The sequence below is a fragment of the Pogoniulus pusillus genome, chromosome 25, assembly GCF_015220805.1.
Source record: "Pogoniulus pusillus isolate bPogPus1 chromosome 25, bPogPus1.pri, whole genome shotgun sequence".
Taxonomy (NCBI): domain Eukaryota; kingdom Metazoa; phylum Chordata; class Aves; order Piciformes; family Lybiidae; genus Pogoniulus; species Pogoniulus pusillus.
Window position 1 is genome coordinate 9991434 of NC_087288.1, and position 15253 is coordinate 10006686.

Below are 15253 nucleotides of genomic sequence, written 5' to 3' on the forward strand. Positions count from 1 at the left end.
TGAGGCATATCCCAGTTCTCTGGGCAGGCTCTTAACCACCCTCACTGTACAAAACCGTCTTCCTCTTATCTGGTCTAAATCTCCCTCTTTTAGTTCAAACCATCACCTCTTGCCCTGTCACAACAAGTTCTGCTCAAAAGCTGTCCCCAGCTTTAAGCACTCAAGGCTGCCAGAAGCTCTCCCTGGATCCTTCTCCTCTGCAGGCTGAACAAGCACAACTCTCCCAGCCTGGCCCCACAGCAGAGTGCTTCCAGCCCTGCCAGCATTGCTGTGGCCTCCTCTTGCCGTGCTCCAACAGGTCCCTGTCTGTGCTGTGGACTCCAGAACTGGACTTAACATCGTGTGTGGGGTGTCTCAGCAAAGCACAGCAGAGGGTCAGAATCCCCTCCCCTGCCACCCATACTGCTGGGGAGCAGCCCAGGACACAGCTGGATCTGGGCTGGCAACACTTGGTGCCAGTTTGTGTCCAGCTTTGCACCTCCACTACCCTGAAGTCCTTCTCCACAGGGCTGCTCTCCAGCCTGGCTTGATCCTGCCAATCAAAGGTTACTGCAGAGGAGCCCTGGAGAACAATACCAGCTCCTTAACATGTCCTTAGCAGCAGCAACTCACCAAAGAATTTCAAATCCCTGGCAGAAAGACACAAAACAAGAAGCAAGCCTGGCATGGCCTCAGCAGTCTCAGGGGAGCCCAAAGCTGCTGCACTCACAAACATCCATGCTTGGGCTGCCAGAGCAGCTTCTCACAAGCCTCTGAGTTCTGCTGCATGCCAGCACCCAAAGCTCACAACAGAAACTGCTTCCCTAAGAGCTGAAATAGCTGCCTGAGGTTGGTGTGCAGGAAGGTTCCCATTCATCTGCTTCCTAAGGTTACATTCGGGTGGATTCTTGTTCTCAGCAAAGCACCAGGGGCTCACCCAAAGCCCATTTCTCCCAGCCACAGCCCTGGCTGACACCTGAGGGCAGCAGGTGGGTGTGATGCCAACCTGAGGCAGCAGCCCGTAGCAGCCTGGCAGGTCGCTGTCGTTCACCAGGGTCAGCGTCTGTTGGGCAGGGAACTGCAGGTAGCAGTGTCCAAATGTCACCACCGGGTTAGGCACATGCAGAGCAGGAACCACACACCTGGGCACAGAGATGGACAAAGGGACTGAGATGCTGGCAGAGGAGAGGCCTTCTTGGCTCCTCCCATGGTGTGGAAGACAGCAGAACACATCTGCTTGGGGCAGAGGGGCTGCAAGGTGCTGCCAGCAGCTTGGCCTGCATCAGCAGTGGTGCGGTCAGCAGGAGCTTGGCAGGGATTGTCCCTCTGGACTCAGCACCTCTGAGGCCATGCCTCAAATCCTGACATCAGTTTTGGGGCCCTCACTCCAAGGATTTGGAGCCACTGAGGGGCTGGAGGGAGTCCAGAGAAGGGCAGCCAAGCTGCTGAAAGGTCTGCAGAACAGGGCTGTGGAGGAGCAGCTGAGGGACCTGAGATGCTTTAGCATGGAGAAAAGGAGGCAGGGCAGAGCCCTTCTGGCTTTCTGCAAGTCCCTGAAAGGAGGCTGAAGCCAGGCAGGCGTTGGGCTCTTCTCCCAAGGAACAAGTGGTAGGACAAGAGAAATGGCCCCAAGCTGTGCCAGAGGAGGGTCAGTGCTCATCAGCAACAGAAGTGCTGCACCCTTTAGGAAAAGGCTGAGTGCCAGGCCTGTCCATTCTGGGCAGCTGTTCCTCAGGATGCTGCTTTCAAAGCCTGCTGTTCCCATCTCTGGCTGGGCAGAGCCAGCTCAGGAAGCAAGGCTGCTCCTGGGTGCAGGAGGGGAGAGGAGGAGCTGCCAGGGAAGTGCTGCTACCTGGCTGTGAGGGGCAGTGACAACAGCTCCTGGCCCACACCATCCACATCCACCACCAGTGCCAGCTCGTAGGTGCCCAGACTGTTGGAGCACAGAGTGACCTGTGGGGAGAGAACACCAGACACTTCAGCACTCCCACCTCTGGCCTCCTTCCATTCCCAAACCATGGCAAGCAAAGGCAGGACTTGGCCCTAGTTCTGCTGCTGCTGCATGTGCAGAGCACAGGCTCTGGGTGCACCAAAAGGCTGCTGGCAGCAGCTGCTTGGAGCAAGGCCCTTGGCAGCACCCAGGCTGTGTGTGACACAAATGCCAGCACCAGCAGAGCCCTCTTCTACTCAGCACTGCACAACAGTGAAGGGAGCAGGCTTTGATCTCCACTGCAACAGCAGAAAGGCTGGGGAAAGCTGCAGACTTCACCAGAACCTCTTCAGCTTTGCAGTGGGAAGCTGCTGAAGAGGTTTGGCGCAGCAGCACCTGCTCAGCTCACAGCTGCTGCAGCTTCTGCAGTGCCACTGGAGAGCACTGCAGCGAATCCAACTAGTTCTGCCCACAGGGCAGGAGAAATCAGAGCAAACTGCTTCCTCCAACCACATCTCTCTTTGGAGCAGCCAGCTGCTGTCCTCAGCCTTCCTCTGCCCAGCTGCAGTCAGAGGAATGGCCCTAAGCAGCACTCAAAACCTGAGCAGAGCCTTCTGGGCTTGAGCCTGTGAGACAGAAGCTGCAGCTTCTGACTGCAGAGCCCAAAGGCTGCTCCTCCAGGCGAGTCCCAGAGCAGCCCAGCCAACAGCCCAGTGCTGCTGCAGGGATCCTCCAGGCCTCATGCTCCAACCAGCAGCACTGGAGGCCTCTGCCAGAGCAGGCAAGCTTCAGCTCCAGCTGCTGCTGGAGCCCCTCGGGCCCACGGCTCCCTACCTGGATGTCCACAAAGCTCAGGGAGCGGATGGTGCCACTGCAAGGGCTGATGGTGAACTCGCGGGGCCCCAAGCGCCTCCTGACTCTCTTCCTCCAGGAGGGGCGAGAGTTGTCCAGCGCCTGCACAGTGCTGGGCACGCTGGGCTTTGCCCTGCCATCCCCAGGCACACGCAGGGTGAAGGCCACGGGCACCAAGGAGGCGTTGGTGAGGCGACAGCACAGGCTCTGAGGAAAGCCTAGGAGAGAGGATACAGCTCTGCAGCTCTGCACCACTTCCCCCTGACTCCTGCTGCCAATATCCTGGCATCAGACTGATCTTGGCCTTTGACTTGCTGCACTCTCAGCTACAGCTGCTGGAGAAGCCAAGCCAGGGGCAGCTCTGCGCAGCAGGACCTGCCACTGCCACACCACAAGGAGGTTCCCAGCTGGCAGCAGTGTGCCCTCATGGCCCAGAAGGCTGGGATGCCTCTTGCTTTGTCTGCTCACAGGGGAAGCAAGAGGCACAGCAGGGATGGAGGGAGGGCAGGATGCAGCTCAGCAAAAGCCAGCAGTGCTCTTAGGAAGTCCAGCAGCATGAAAACAGAGAGGCATCCTGGCCAGACTGAGCACAGCTCTTCAGTCAGCCCAGAACTGTTTGCCCTGCAAACTGGAGACCACTTCAGCAAAAAGCCTGAGACTGTGAGACTCAGGTAAAGAACCACAACCTGCACTGCAGCACTCAGGCAGCAGAGCTGGGCTTCTGCTGGGCAAGAAGAAGGAGCCCAGGGCTCTGAGGCAGAGCTATTTCTTGGCCACATTACCTGGCAGGTGACAGCAAGGGAGCCTCCCAGCACTAATGAACACCCCCCACACTGCAGCTCAGGCAGAGAAAGGCTGTCCAAGCCTGGCAACAACAACAGTTACCCACGGCAGCTACTGCCTAGTCCATAGCTTCAGCTGCCTTCTCCTGCAGTCCTACCCCCTGGGTGCTCCTGGCACTATCACAGACATCCTGCTGCCAAGAACAGGGGCCTGGGGCTGATCACACCATGAGGGACACACAAGACACTGCTTCACCAGTCCTTTGGGCCTTTTGGACCTCACCAGGGCAAAATGTTGCCCAAGCAACCTGCAGCCCAGCTTTAACCTCCTGAAGGCTGCTCTGCAGGCCCATTGAGTGCTGGAGGCTCTGAGGCTCCATTGCTGCTGCACAGAGCCCTCAGGCAGTGCTCCAAGCCCAGGGCACACTCACCGAAGGAGACGTCCCCAAACTGCAGGCAAGGGACATCGAAGTGCAGAGTGGGTGCAGTGACACAGCCCCTGTAAGGACACAGCAGAGGAGCTGCTGGCTCAGCTGCAGAGCACTGCAGAGCCTGCAGCCTGCACTGCTGCTGCCAGGGAGCAAAGCAGCTCTCCAAGCACAGAAGCCCTTACTCAACCTCGCACCTGATAGTTGAAGTCACAGGCTCAGGGCATCCTTCCACACGGAACACGAATTCTTCTGTGAAGGGCCCCAGGGTGGTGGCACAGAAGCAGATCTCAAGTACCTGGAACTTATCTGGCTGGACGAGGCCTTGACAGGGGGAAAAGGTGAAGCAGGAGCCCACAGCTGTAGTTGGAGGGACCAAGCTGAAGAAAGCATCGATGGCTCCTTTGTTGTGCAGGACCATCTGCAAGACAGGAAATGGAAACACGTCAGGACCCTTCCTTCCTTCCAGGAGCCTGACTGGGGTCCTGGGCAAACACCTCACAGCTGCCAAAGGCAGAAGATGCTGCCTGCTGCTGCTGGGCAGAAGCCAAAGGGAACTTCTACCTTTGGGCTTTTCATGCAGAGCAGCCACAGCTTCAGGGAATGAATCCTAGAATGAGTTGGCTTGGAAGGGACCTTCCAGATCATTCAATTTCAAGCCCCAGCCATGGGCAGGGACACCTCCTGCTCCATCAGCTGCACAAGGCCTCAGCAAACCTAGCCTTCAACACCTCCAGGGAGGGGGCATCCTTCACTTCCCTGGGCAGCCTGTGCCAGTGTCTCCCCACCCTCACTCTCAAGAGTGTCTTCCTCATCTCCACTCTCAATCTGCCCTCCTCAAGCTTCAAGCCGTTCCCTCTCATCCTGGCACTCCCAGCACTCATCAAAATCCCTCCCCAGCTCTCCTGGAACCTTTTCAGCTACCAGAAGGCTGCTCCAAGCTCTCCCTGGAGCCTTCTCTTCTCCAGGCTGAGCAGCCCCATCTCTCACAGCCTGCCCCCACAGAGAGACTTCACCCCAGGCCCTGCCAGCCCCTGACACTCACCTTATAGCGGTTGGTTGATCCAGCAAACACCTGCCCAATGTCCAGCTGGTCAAGCTTGAAGCAGAGACGGGGCCCTAAGCCTTCCCCTCGGACGTGCAGAGGCAGCCTGGCCTCACGGCCTGAGGACAGAGTTCCAATGCAGGGACTCAGGGAGTGTTTCAGGGGGAAAGGGACCTCTCAAGCTCCACCAGCCTAAGCCCTCTACACTCAGCAGCAACAGCTGCAAGCAGAGCAGGTGGCTCTGAGCCCCAGACAACCTGACCTCAAGTGCTTCCATCTCTGGCCAGCCTGGGCCAGGCTGCTCGCACCACCCTCAGGGCCAAGCACTCTAGAGGTACAAGGAGCTCAGCCAAGTTGCTGAGAGGAACCAAGTAGCAAAACTAATTGAGCCAGGGGCCGTGACTCTGGGACAGTTGCCCCCCTGCCAGCGCAGTGGAACAGCTGCTTTGACATGCTCCTCTGCCACACAGTGGCTGCAAGAGTGAAGCTCTTCTCCAGGCCCAGCAGGCTCTCTTTCAGGAGTAGGCTTGTCTCTCTAAACACACAGCATTTGCCCAGCTCTGCTTCCTCAAGCCCCAGAGCAGCTCAAGAGCTGTGTGCAGGCAGCTCTCCTATTGCTCTGCAAGGCAAAACCTCTTCTGGCACAAGCCCTTCAGATCCATCCCTGCTGCAAAGGCATTGACATCTTCCTCACCAGAGCAGAAGGCCCAGAGCCAGCAGCTCAGCACTGGCAACTTCTGCCAGCAAGCCTCCCCTTGCCCAGCTCTGACAAGTGCAGCTGGGGGCAGGAAGACACTTTGCTGACACAGCCCCTGGGCTAGCAGTGGTGGAGGGGACCTGGCCCAATTCCTGCACAAGTCCAAAGCTGATCCCTGGCATCTGTGCCAGCTGGCTTGGAGCAGGAAGGAAAGCAACAAAGCAGCAGGCTTGCTGCTTCCAGCACCCTCCAGAACAGGAGCTGGGCTGCAGGACCTCCATGGGCCCTTGAGGCAGCAAACCCATCAGGTTCCCCGGATGAAGCCTGGCAGTGAGCTGCCACCCTTGAGACACAGCCTGAGCAGCACTCTGCAGAGACACAGAGGAAGGACAAGGCAGCCTGAATTTGGCTGCAAGCACTTCCTGCCCCATGCCAGCACGGCAAAGCCACCACCTCTGGAAGGGCAGAGATGGGGTCACTCAGGGGGCAAGCACAGTGAGCCCTGAGCAATGCCAGCCAGAGGAACCACAGCCTCAGAGCTGCCAGGGGACACTTCCCAGGCAGGGAGAAGCACCTGCTGGCCACAGGTGGTCCTTTGCTGGGCAGCCTGCACTCAGCAGGCTTCCCCAGCCAAGGTTTGCCAGCGTCTGGGCAGCAGGAGGAGATGCAGGGGCCGGGAGCACCTCTGAAACTCGTCTCCTACCAGCTCAGGAGCACCATGGGGCCCCCAGGCAATGAAAACTCCTCTGGGGCTTAGGGCCCACTCGAACTGCTTTCTTCTCTAGCTCCTTGGCCTTCACAGATACCTCACAGCACAGCAAATACTGGCAAAGCCATGGCAGGAAAATTGAGCCCTGCACTGCCTCCCATCTTCTGGCAGCAGTGAGCCTGAGCCAGTGCCCTGAGCCCTGCCCTTGCACAGGAGAGCAGCTGCAAGCCACAGGCACAGCAGGCACCTGCCCTGCTGGCTACTGACCCTTCCTAGCAGCCAGAGCAGCACCAAGGGCTGGAAGGTTGCTTGTGCCTAGCCTTCAGCATAGGGGAGAGACATGGCAGAAAGCAGCTGTACCTGAGATGTCACAGTAGAGCCTGGCCTCATAGGTTCTGGCTGCCCGGGGGCTGAAGATCACCTGGACTTCAGCTGATGACTTTGGCCACACATCTCCCTCCTACAAGAGAAGATGGCAGCAACTCATTGATCTCCACACCTGCCACAGCCCTGCAGCCTTTCTTCAGAGCACCCAGGCAGAGCCAGCAGCAAACACCACATGTGCTGGGCTGGGGGAGCAGACAGACACAGGAAGAGCTCCGAAGAGGAACCTGCTCCACAAGGGATGTAATTCTTGCAAACCAAAAGACTGAGAAAGCTGCACAAGGCAGAAGGCAAGAGACACATGCAGCAGCCCACTGCCAGGTGCTCCTAGAGTGCAGTGTGGGACAGAGCCACTCAGGAAAGGTTTCCATGCACAGGGCTTGAGGCTATCCAGCGTTACCTGGAGCAGCAGGACTCAGCACTGCGGGCAGCCAGACTGCTGCTCCTCACCAACTCAAGAGCAGCTTCAGCTGATTGTGAAGACACAGTTCAGCTGTCCCCAAGCAGGAGCCCTGGGACACACTCCCAAAGCAGGATGCTCCCAGTGCTGCTCGGCTCCTACTCTCTCCAGCAGCCCTGCAGCTCTCACACAGCCTTTGTCCCGTCCTGCTGCTGCCAGCTGCTCTGCTGTGACAGGGCAGTTGTGCTGCTGCTGGCTCTCAGCCTTATGTGGGCTACAGAAGAAGTTGACCTCCTGCCTTCACACAAAGCTCATTTGCCCGCTTTGGAAAGACAGAAGAGCTTGGCATTCCTGCAGGCTTTACTCCCAGAGGAGAAAGGCTCTTGCCCTGCTCAGGCAGCAGCATTCTCCACCTCAGACCACGCAAAGCCTCCCAGTCAGGGCTCTGCTTGGTTGCAGGACGTGGGCTTTGGCTCACACAAACAGAGCAGCAAACGCTGTAGCTGCAGCGGCACCAAGAGCTGCAGCAGCACCAAGAGCTGCAGCTCCCCCTCCAGCCCTCACATCTTCCCTCTCAGCACAGCCAGCTGGCAGCAGAGCCTGCCAAGGGACCTCCCCCAGGGAGGAGGAGGAGGGATGGGGGCCCTCAGCTCTGGCTTACCAGCGGCTCGACGCTGAAGATCTCCTCAGGGCACAGCAGGGAGTCTTCTTGTGCCTTCTCCTTCTGCTGCTGGAAGATGCGGGAGAGCCAGGAGCTGCGTCCTCGCAGCGCAGACTGCGGCCTCTGCTCCTCGGGGGGATGTGGCTTGAGCTGCTCCTGCCCCTGCAGCCTGCAGCAGAGACAAGCCCAGGAGACAATGGCAGCAGCAGCAGCACCTTGCCAGAGGCTCTCGCAGAAGCGCTCCGGCAGGAACAGCAGCAGTACAACAAGGGGCAGACCCGAGCCAGCGGCTCCCACCTCCATCCCATCAGCCCTGCTTCTGCACGGCCACTTTCACTCCATGCTTCCCAGCTCCCAAGGGCTTTGGCAAAGCCAGCAAGCCTCCAGACAGCCTGCCAGCCTCCAAGCCACTGCCACAGCTGAGGGAGGCTCCAGCAACAACTTCAGAGTGCTCTTCCTCCCCTACAGCTGCTGCTGGGGGCTGCTTTTTGCACAGCAGCCAGCCACTGGGCAAGGAAAACCAGAGAGCAGGGGGAGCCAGGGGCTGCCCTGCAGGGCCTGCCTCACCCAACCATTATCAGCTTGACTTGCTCAGAAGCCCCTCAGGAGCACTCCAGCTGAAAGCACTTTCCACATCAGCTCCAGCTTCAGGCTAACTCTAGATCCCCTCCTGCACCCAGGGCTGAAAAGTCACCCCAGGCTCCCCAATGCATTGCCCAGCTCAGCCCCTGGGCTCCACCATTCCTCTGCTGCCTGAGGTGGCAACTGCAAAGCTGCACCCAAGACACCCTTTGGAGAACCTGCCCCATCCCTCACCACCACGAAGCCCAGGGCACTTCCAAGGCCTGTGCTGCTCCACCTTCCCTGCACCTCCCAACTCTGCTCAGCCTCTAAGGAAGGCTGCAAGTAGCTCCTGCTGCTGGGAACTGGGCCAGCACCAGGCACTTGACAGCTGCAGCAGCTTGGCCTCAACCTTCTGGGCCCCTGAAGCGCTCTGCCCCGCACAGGGCTGGCACAGGAGCCTGCCAGCTTATGGCAGCTGCAGCAGCAGAAGCTGCAGGGAGTAACAGCAGAGTTGTGCTGCCTGCAGCTGTGCTCAGGGCTGCTCCTCAGTGCAGCCCAGCACTGAGCCTGGCCTCAGCATCATGGACCCTCTGGAGCCCACAGATCTCTGGACCTTAGTGCTTGGTGGCTCCCACAAAGGCAATTTACTCTCTGAGGAAATGCAGGCCCTGCACGTGCTCCCCAAAACACCATCCTCAGCTGGAACGGGGATGCCGCTGCAAAGGGAAGTGCTGAGCTCCAGTCAGCCTGGAACCCTGGGTGCTGGGGGGGCTTTACTGGCCTCAACCATTGCAAGGCACCAAGGGCCCTTGAGGCCACACCTGAGTGTGACCATTGGGCAGGGATCTTCCTGCAGTGCAGCTTTCCAACCAACCTCTGCTTCTGCTGCCCATCCTCCTGATGGGCAGAAGCCTTCCACTGGAAGTGAGCCAGCACATCACTGCCATTGTGGATGAGCAGAGTCCTGCGGGTGCACAGGGACAGGTAGGTCTGCTCCATGGTCAGGGAGCTCCTCTGCAGCCTGATGTCCACATCCACAGCTGTGCCACGAAGCCTGCTGTGAATAGCTTCTCCTGGAACAAAGCAGAGGGCAGGCTTTGCTCATCTCTCTAGCAAGGCAGAGGAGCATGTGGACAGGAGCCAAGGGAGGGATGGGGACAACCCAAAGCTCTCCCGCAGGCAGAGAACACACAGCCAAAGGGCACTCATGAGAAAGTATCTGCTGCAGTATCACAAGAGTCCCCTGCTGAACCAAGGCATGAAGCATTTGCAGGTCACACCTTCACTCCCTCACGGGACTGATGAGGCTGACACTTCTCCTGGAGCCTCAGCTTGGCTTCTCCTACCTTAAGGTGAACTTGACATCTATCCAAACACCTCCTGCCTAATCCCAAGAGCCTTTTGGTCCTGAAGCTGCCAGGTGTGCGATGGAGATGGGGAGGGGACAATGCAGAAAAAGGCTCCGAGGCAAGCCGGGGGAGGAGCAGAGCACAGGACAGAGGTGTGCAAGAGCACTGCAGAGTCTGACGGAGACCTGCCCTCCTCCTGGCATGCCTCAGGCACAGCCTTGCCTGGGAACCAAACCTCACCCACTGCACCGGGCAGCCAAGCTTCCTCCAGGTTCCTCCTGCCTCCACTCAGCAACTCCCAGCTGAACAGGACCCCAAAACTCTCCCTTCTGCTGGAGGGGATCCACTTGGAGAGCCCCTTGGCCCTTCTTGGAGGGAAAGCTGGGGCAGAGGAGGTGCACCTGGAGAGGGCATTCAGGTGCTGGGGACAACTGGGAGCGATGGGACACGACGTCACAGCAGGCTGCTGGGTGGAGAACAGCCTGCTGACACCGAGGTGCCCCAGGGATGGAGCAGCACACAGCCGCCCAGCACAGGCAGAGCAGAGACAGGCTCAGCCTTGGCACCTCAGCTGCTCCCTTTTGAGCACTGAAACGTGCAGAGGCTTGGAAAGAAAAGGCTTGAGGAGCAGCAGCAAAGGCAGCTGAAGACGACCCTGCTGGCAGGAACACAGCTGCAGCCACGCAGAGCCCACCACTGACCTGTGTCCCAGCGCAGGCTGAGGGAGCCGCGGTGGTTCCCACGCTGCAGCGGCAGGAAGCCCACGGTCACCTGCGTCACCTCACCAGCACCAAGAGCTCCCGCGGAGGGGGCAGCAGAGAAGGGGCTGCGACAGAGAGAGGGACACAGCAGAGCTGCTGCAGGCCTCTGGCACCACAGGCCTGCTGCAGGGCTCTGCTCTTCAGCTGCCCTCTGCAAGCAAGCAGCAGGCAAGGCACAGGCAGCAGAGCCAGAGAGACTTTGTGGCTGCAGGACACCTTCCAGGGCAAGGCCAGCCACGGTCCCACTGGCAGCTCACCACTGGGCGCCACACCAAAGCCCTCCAGGGATGGCAGCTCCACCACTGCCCCGGGCAGCCTGCACTAGGCCTTGACAACCCTCAAGGGGAAGAAATTGTTCCTTGTGTCCCAGCCCAGACCTTCCCTGACACAACTTGAGGTCCTTTCCTCTTGGCCTAGCACTTGTTCCTCTGGAGGAGAGACCGACTCCTACATGGCTCCAGTCTCCTTTCAGGGAGTTAGAGAGAGACAAAAGGTCTCCCCTCAGCCTCCTTCAGGCTAAACAACCTCAGTTCCCTCACATGCTCCTCACAAGACCTTTAGCTCTAGACTCTTGACCAGCTTCGGCTTCCTTCCTGGACCCCCTCCAGCACACCTCAAGCTCCTCCTTGGAGTGAGGGGGTCAAAAGCGAACCCAGTACTCTGGCTGTGGCCTCACCAGTGCCCAGTACAAGGGGACAAGCACTGTCCTGCTCCTGCTGGCCACACCCTTGCTGAGCCAGTCCAAGATGCTGGTGGCCTGCTCATCTCTTCAGCCTCTGTTCACCAACACCCTGGTTCATTACTGGGCATCTTGCCAACCACTCTTCCCCTAGCCTGCACTGTTGCAGGGGGTTCTTGTAACTCAGGTACTAGACCTGTCACTTGGCCTTGCTGAACCTCATCCCACTGGTTTGGCCTTTGATCCAGCCTGACCAGCTCCCTCAACACTCCTACTCAGCTTGGGTTTGCCTGCGAACTAACTGGGGGAGCCTCGGTGCCCTCACCCAGGGCATTGAGAAGGATGTTCAAGAGAACTGGCCCCAGCACTGAGCCTCAGGGAACACCACTGCTGACCAGAGCCCAAGTGCAGTTAGCTCCATGCACTCCAGAAAGCAGAAGTCAAACCAAGCCCGTGGGCTCAGAAAGAGAGCTCCTGACTCACTGCTGAAGAGACTCAGTCCCTAGAAGGCCCCACAGTAGAAAATGACACCACAGCCCCCATGCACCGCAGCCAGCTCCCTGCAGCCAGGCTCCAGAGTCCAGCTGCTGGCAATGCCATCAGAGCAGGGCTGCTGAAGGGCACAGGGACGGCAGGAGCTGTTTGCACTCACAGCTTCCCCCTGGCTCCCTGCCACCCACAAACCTCCCCTCAAGAGCTGCCAATGTCAAGGCACCTCCTAGCCCGCCGAGATGCCAGCCCAGAGAGCAGGCAGGGCCAGGCCAAGCCTGGCCTGCAGAGCAGCTGCTGAGCTCTCACCTCTGGGTGCTGATGCGGTACTGTGCCTCCCGCTCACCCACGTTGCGCAGCAGCAGAGTCCTCTGGCTGCTGTGCTTGACCGGGCAGATGGAGAAGTCCACCTGCTGGGGGAAGTCCAGCACAGCCTGGGCACCTACACCTCGGATGGGCACAATGAACTCCGCCGTCTCCGTGACACATCGCAGCTGGTGGTAGTAATCCTGCGGGGACAGCGACAGTGCTGCAGTCAGTGCAGCCCCAGGGCAAAAGGAAAGCTGCTGCCAGTGGTGGCCATTGATGCAGCAGGCCCTGGGGACCTTTCCCTCCTGCTGGGACTGGAGCTGGTGCTGTGGCAGAGCTGGGCTTTGCCAGGCTGCAGTGGCTCTGGGGGCTGTCAGCCGTGGGCTGAAGTCACTCGATTGTGCTGCCTCAGTGTCCAAGCATCAAGAGAATGTGGTCTGGTGCTGCTGGCCTGCTGCGAGAGCAGGTGGGGCAGAGGGGTTGGCTCTGCTCTGCACCTTGCCAGTCCTGTGCCATAAATCGAGGGCAATTAATTAATTATCCCTCTGGGGACAAAGTATCTTGTGTGGATTACTTGAGTATAAGCATGCTGCCTTTCTTGGCAGTGGAAACCCTTTGACAATGGCATATCACCTTTAGATTAGGTTGCCTGTATACAGTGGGTTACATACATACACAGTGAATTTACATGCAATCTGCATCAAAACAGTGTATACAATTATATTCCTCTATGTAGAGCATAACACAAAGCATTGAAGAGCTTTACTGCTCTGAGCCCTAACACATGGTACTCTTTATTGCTTCCCCCACCCCGTGACTGGTGATGGGTATTCGCTTGTGTGGCTCTGGGTCAAGAATGTGTTCGCAGCTTTTCAGAGTTTCCCCGGGTCCACCCCCAGATGGCCACTCGAACGAATCAATCAGGTTGGCAGTCAGCCGAACCCTGCCACACTGGGTAAAGCCCACAGGCCCGGACTCCAGCTATGGGAATCACATGGGCCCTGCAGCAGGCAGGCCCGAGCTGGGCGTGTGGGGACTTACACCATCAGAGGTCCCTTTGTGCTCATTTTCCCTGGTGCAGGCAGAGACATGTCCAGGCAGAGCAGGCATATTTATGCCAGCTTTTGGGCCTACAGGCCATCCACAACACAGCTTTAAGTTGGATGTGAGGAACATAAAGGCCTGGCCCAGGCTGCCTAGGGCAGTGGTGGAGTCCCAATGCCTGGATGGGTTTCAAAGATGTGGTGCTGAGGAACAAGGTTCAGGGGTGCCCTGACAGTGCTGGCTTAACAGCTGGACTTGATCCTGAAGGTCTCTTCCAACCAAACCAAGTCAATGATTCCAGAAGCAGCCCATGCTTTGTGCTGACCCTTGTGAGAGAACCTCCCCATTCTGCAGAGGAACACAGGCATGGCTTGCACCAGCTACAAGCACATCTGTGTGCCCAGCACCCACAGCACAACTGGGAGGCTGCTGGAGCACTGGGCCAGGCTGCCCAGGGAGCTTCACAGAGCCAAGAAACAGTGGGGCTTGGATGGCACCCATGGAGATCATCCAGTCTCACCCCTCTACTGTGGGATCTCCTCCTCTGGAGAGCTTCCTAACCCACCTGGACATTGCCACCTCAGATAAGCTGCTGTGGGTACCCTTGCTTCAGCGGGGGAGTGGGCTGCAGGACCTCCAGAACTGCCTTCCAACCCCCAGCATTCCATGACTCTGGTAACCAGCATGCATGAAAACTGATGGCTTCAGAGATCAGCTTCTGCTGTCTCTCTGCTGTGGCCAACAGGACATGCAGAAGGTGAAGCCCCTTGGCAGAGATGGTGCTCTGCACTCTGATCAGGCCCACTTGGACTCCTCAGAACAACAGCTCACCTCTGAACAGACTTTTGTATTCCTGGAGCAAATGCATGAGGAGGCAGCAATGGACAGATCCTAGAAACCAGCACCTGGACAGGCAGCCCCACCACAGACCCTCAGCCCTGAAGCTGATGAATATCACAGGAGGTGTCCCAGCAAGAAAAAACAGCCTGGAACACCCAAATGCCTCCTGGCCAGGAGAGCAGCCTCTTCAACTTGGGAAAGGCTTTCTGCTAGTCTGAGACCCAGAGCAACCCCACTGAAAGCACAGCAGCTCCTCTGAACCCACCTCAGCTGCCCTGTTCCGCAGCTCCTCAAAACCCACCCCAGCTACCCTGTTCTGCAGCTGCACCTTCCCCTGAAGGCAGCAACCTCTGGACACCTCCAGCCTCACCTTGTTCTCCTCAGGGCTGAAAAGGATGCGGTAAGAAGAAACCATGCCAGGTACTACTTTCTGGCACGCATCCTTGGGTCCAACCAACTTGAAGTAAGGAGAACTCTCCAGAGTGACCTTCAGCCGCTGAGGAACCTGCAGCAAAGACAGAAGCGAGGATTGTGTCACCAATTTTCTCCAAGGACAGTGGAAACCTTCAAGAGGACCTGGCTCTGGATGTGCTGTGCTTCTGCAAAGGGAAAGCAGAGAGCCAGAAAAAACCCAGCAGGACTGAATTAAGCTTAGCAGGAGCTCCAGGCAGCACCTAAAGGCCTCCCCCTGCTCCTGCTCCATCAGTCTGTTCCACTGCTCTTTCAAAACACCTGTCCTAGAGCTTTTGTGCCACTCCCTAGGACTTAGGCCAGCATCAAGTGGAGAAGACAACCCCTGAGCTTTGTCAGAGGCTGCAGAAGCAGCTAAGCAGGCTGTGAGAGGCAGAGATGCCCTCCCAGAAACCAGGACTAACCAAGGAGCCATCAGGACATGGTGCAGCCTCCAGGCACAGCACAAGAAGGAAGAATGACTGCAGAGCCCTCAGCATTTCATCAGCTCAGGGTTGTCAGCGGCAAGGCTGAGATGCCACCAACACATGGCCACAGTCAGAGAGACAGTGCCCCGAAGGGGCCCATTTCCAGCCCCCTGCAGAGGCCAAGGGCTAAGCCTCCACGTTCCAGCACTCACCCTGCCCTTGTTGCGCACAGTCAGTGGCATTTCGTAGACCTCGTGAGGGATGTAGTGCTTAAAGACCACCTCTGCTGGGCAAGGCTCAAAGCAGCTCTGCTCCAGGGCAGCTGCGGGGAGCTGCACCTGCAAAGAGAGCAGGGAGAACTTCAGTTGCTGGCAGCAGCACTCATCAGCCAGCACCTGGGCACCCAGCCACAGAGAGAAGCTGGAGGCAGGCCTGGCACAAGCAGGCCCTCCCCAAGTGCCTCATCGAACAGC

General features: G+C 58.2%; 1 protein-coding gene across 1 annotated transcript in view; it reads right to left on the reverse strand.

The window, feature by feature from the left end:
- Nucleotides 1-15253, reverse strand: part of LOC135186408 (hydrocephalus-inducing protein homolog) — a 64923-nt gene that overhangs the window by 48288 nt on the left and 1382 nt on the right. Inside the window, exons 3-15 of the mRNA XM_064164052.1 lie at nucleotides 14993-15118; nucleotides 14273-14407; nucleotides 12019-12218; nucleotides 10482-10606; nucleotides 9294-9504; nucleotides 7868-8036; nucleotides 6783-6882; nucleotides 5017-5135; nucleotides 4169-4392; nucleotides 3975-4042; nucleotides 2744-2979; nucleotides 1832-1932; nucleotides 986-1121 (exon numbers count right to left, since the gene is read on the reverse strand). Of these exons, the coding sequence (XP_064020122.1) occupies nucleotides 986-1121; nucleotides 1832-1932; nucleotides 2744-2979; nucleotides 3975-4042; nucleotides 4169-4392; nucleotides 5017-5135; nucleotides 6783-6882; nucleotides 7868-8036; nucleotides 9294-9504; nucleotides 10482-10606; nucleotides 12019-12218; nucleotides 14273-14407; nucleotides 14993-15118 (1950 nt within the window). The remainder of the gene's footprint in view (nucleotides 1-985; nucleotides 1122-1831; nucleotides 1933-2743; nucleotides 2980-3974; nucleotides 4043-4168; nucleotides 4393-5016; nucleotides 5136-6782; nucleotides 6883-7867; nucleotides 8037-9293; nucleotides 9505-10481; nucleotides 10607-12018; nucleotides 12219-14272; nucleotides 14408-14992; nucleotides 15119-15253) is intronic.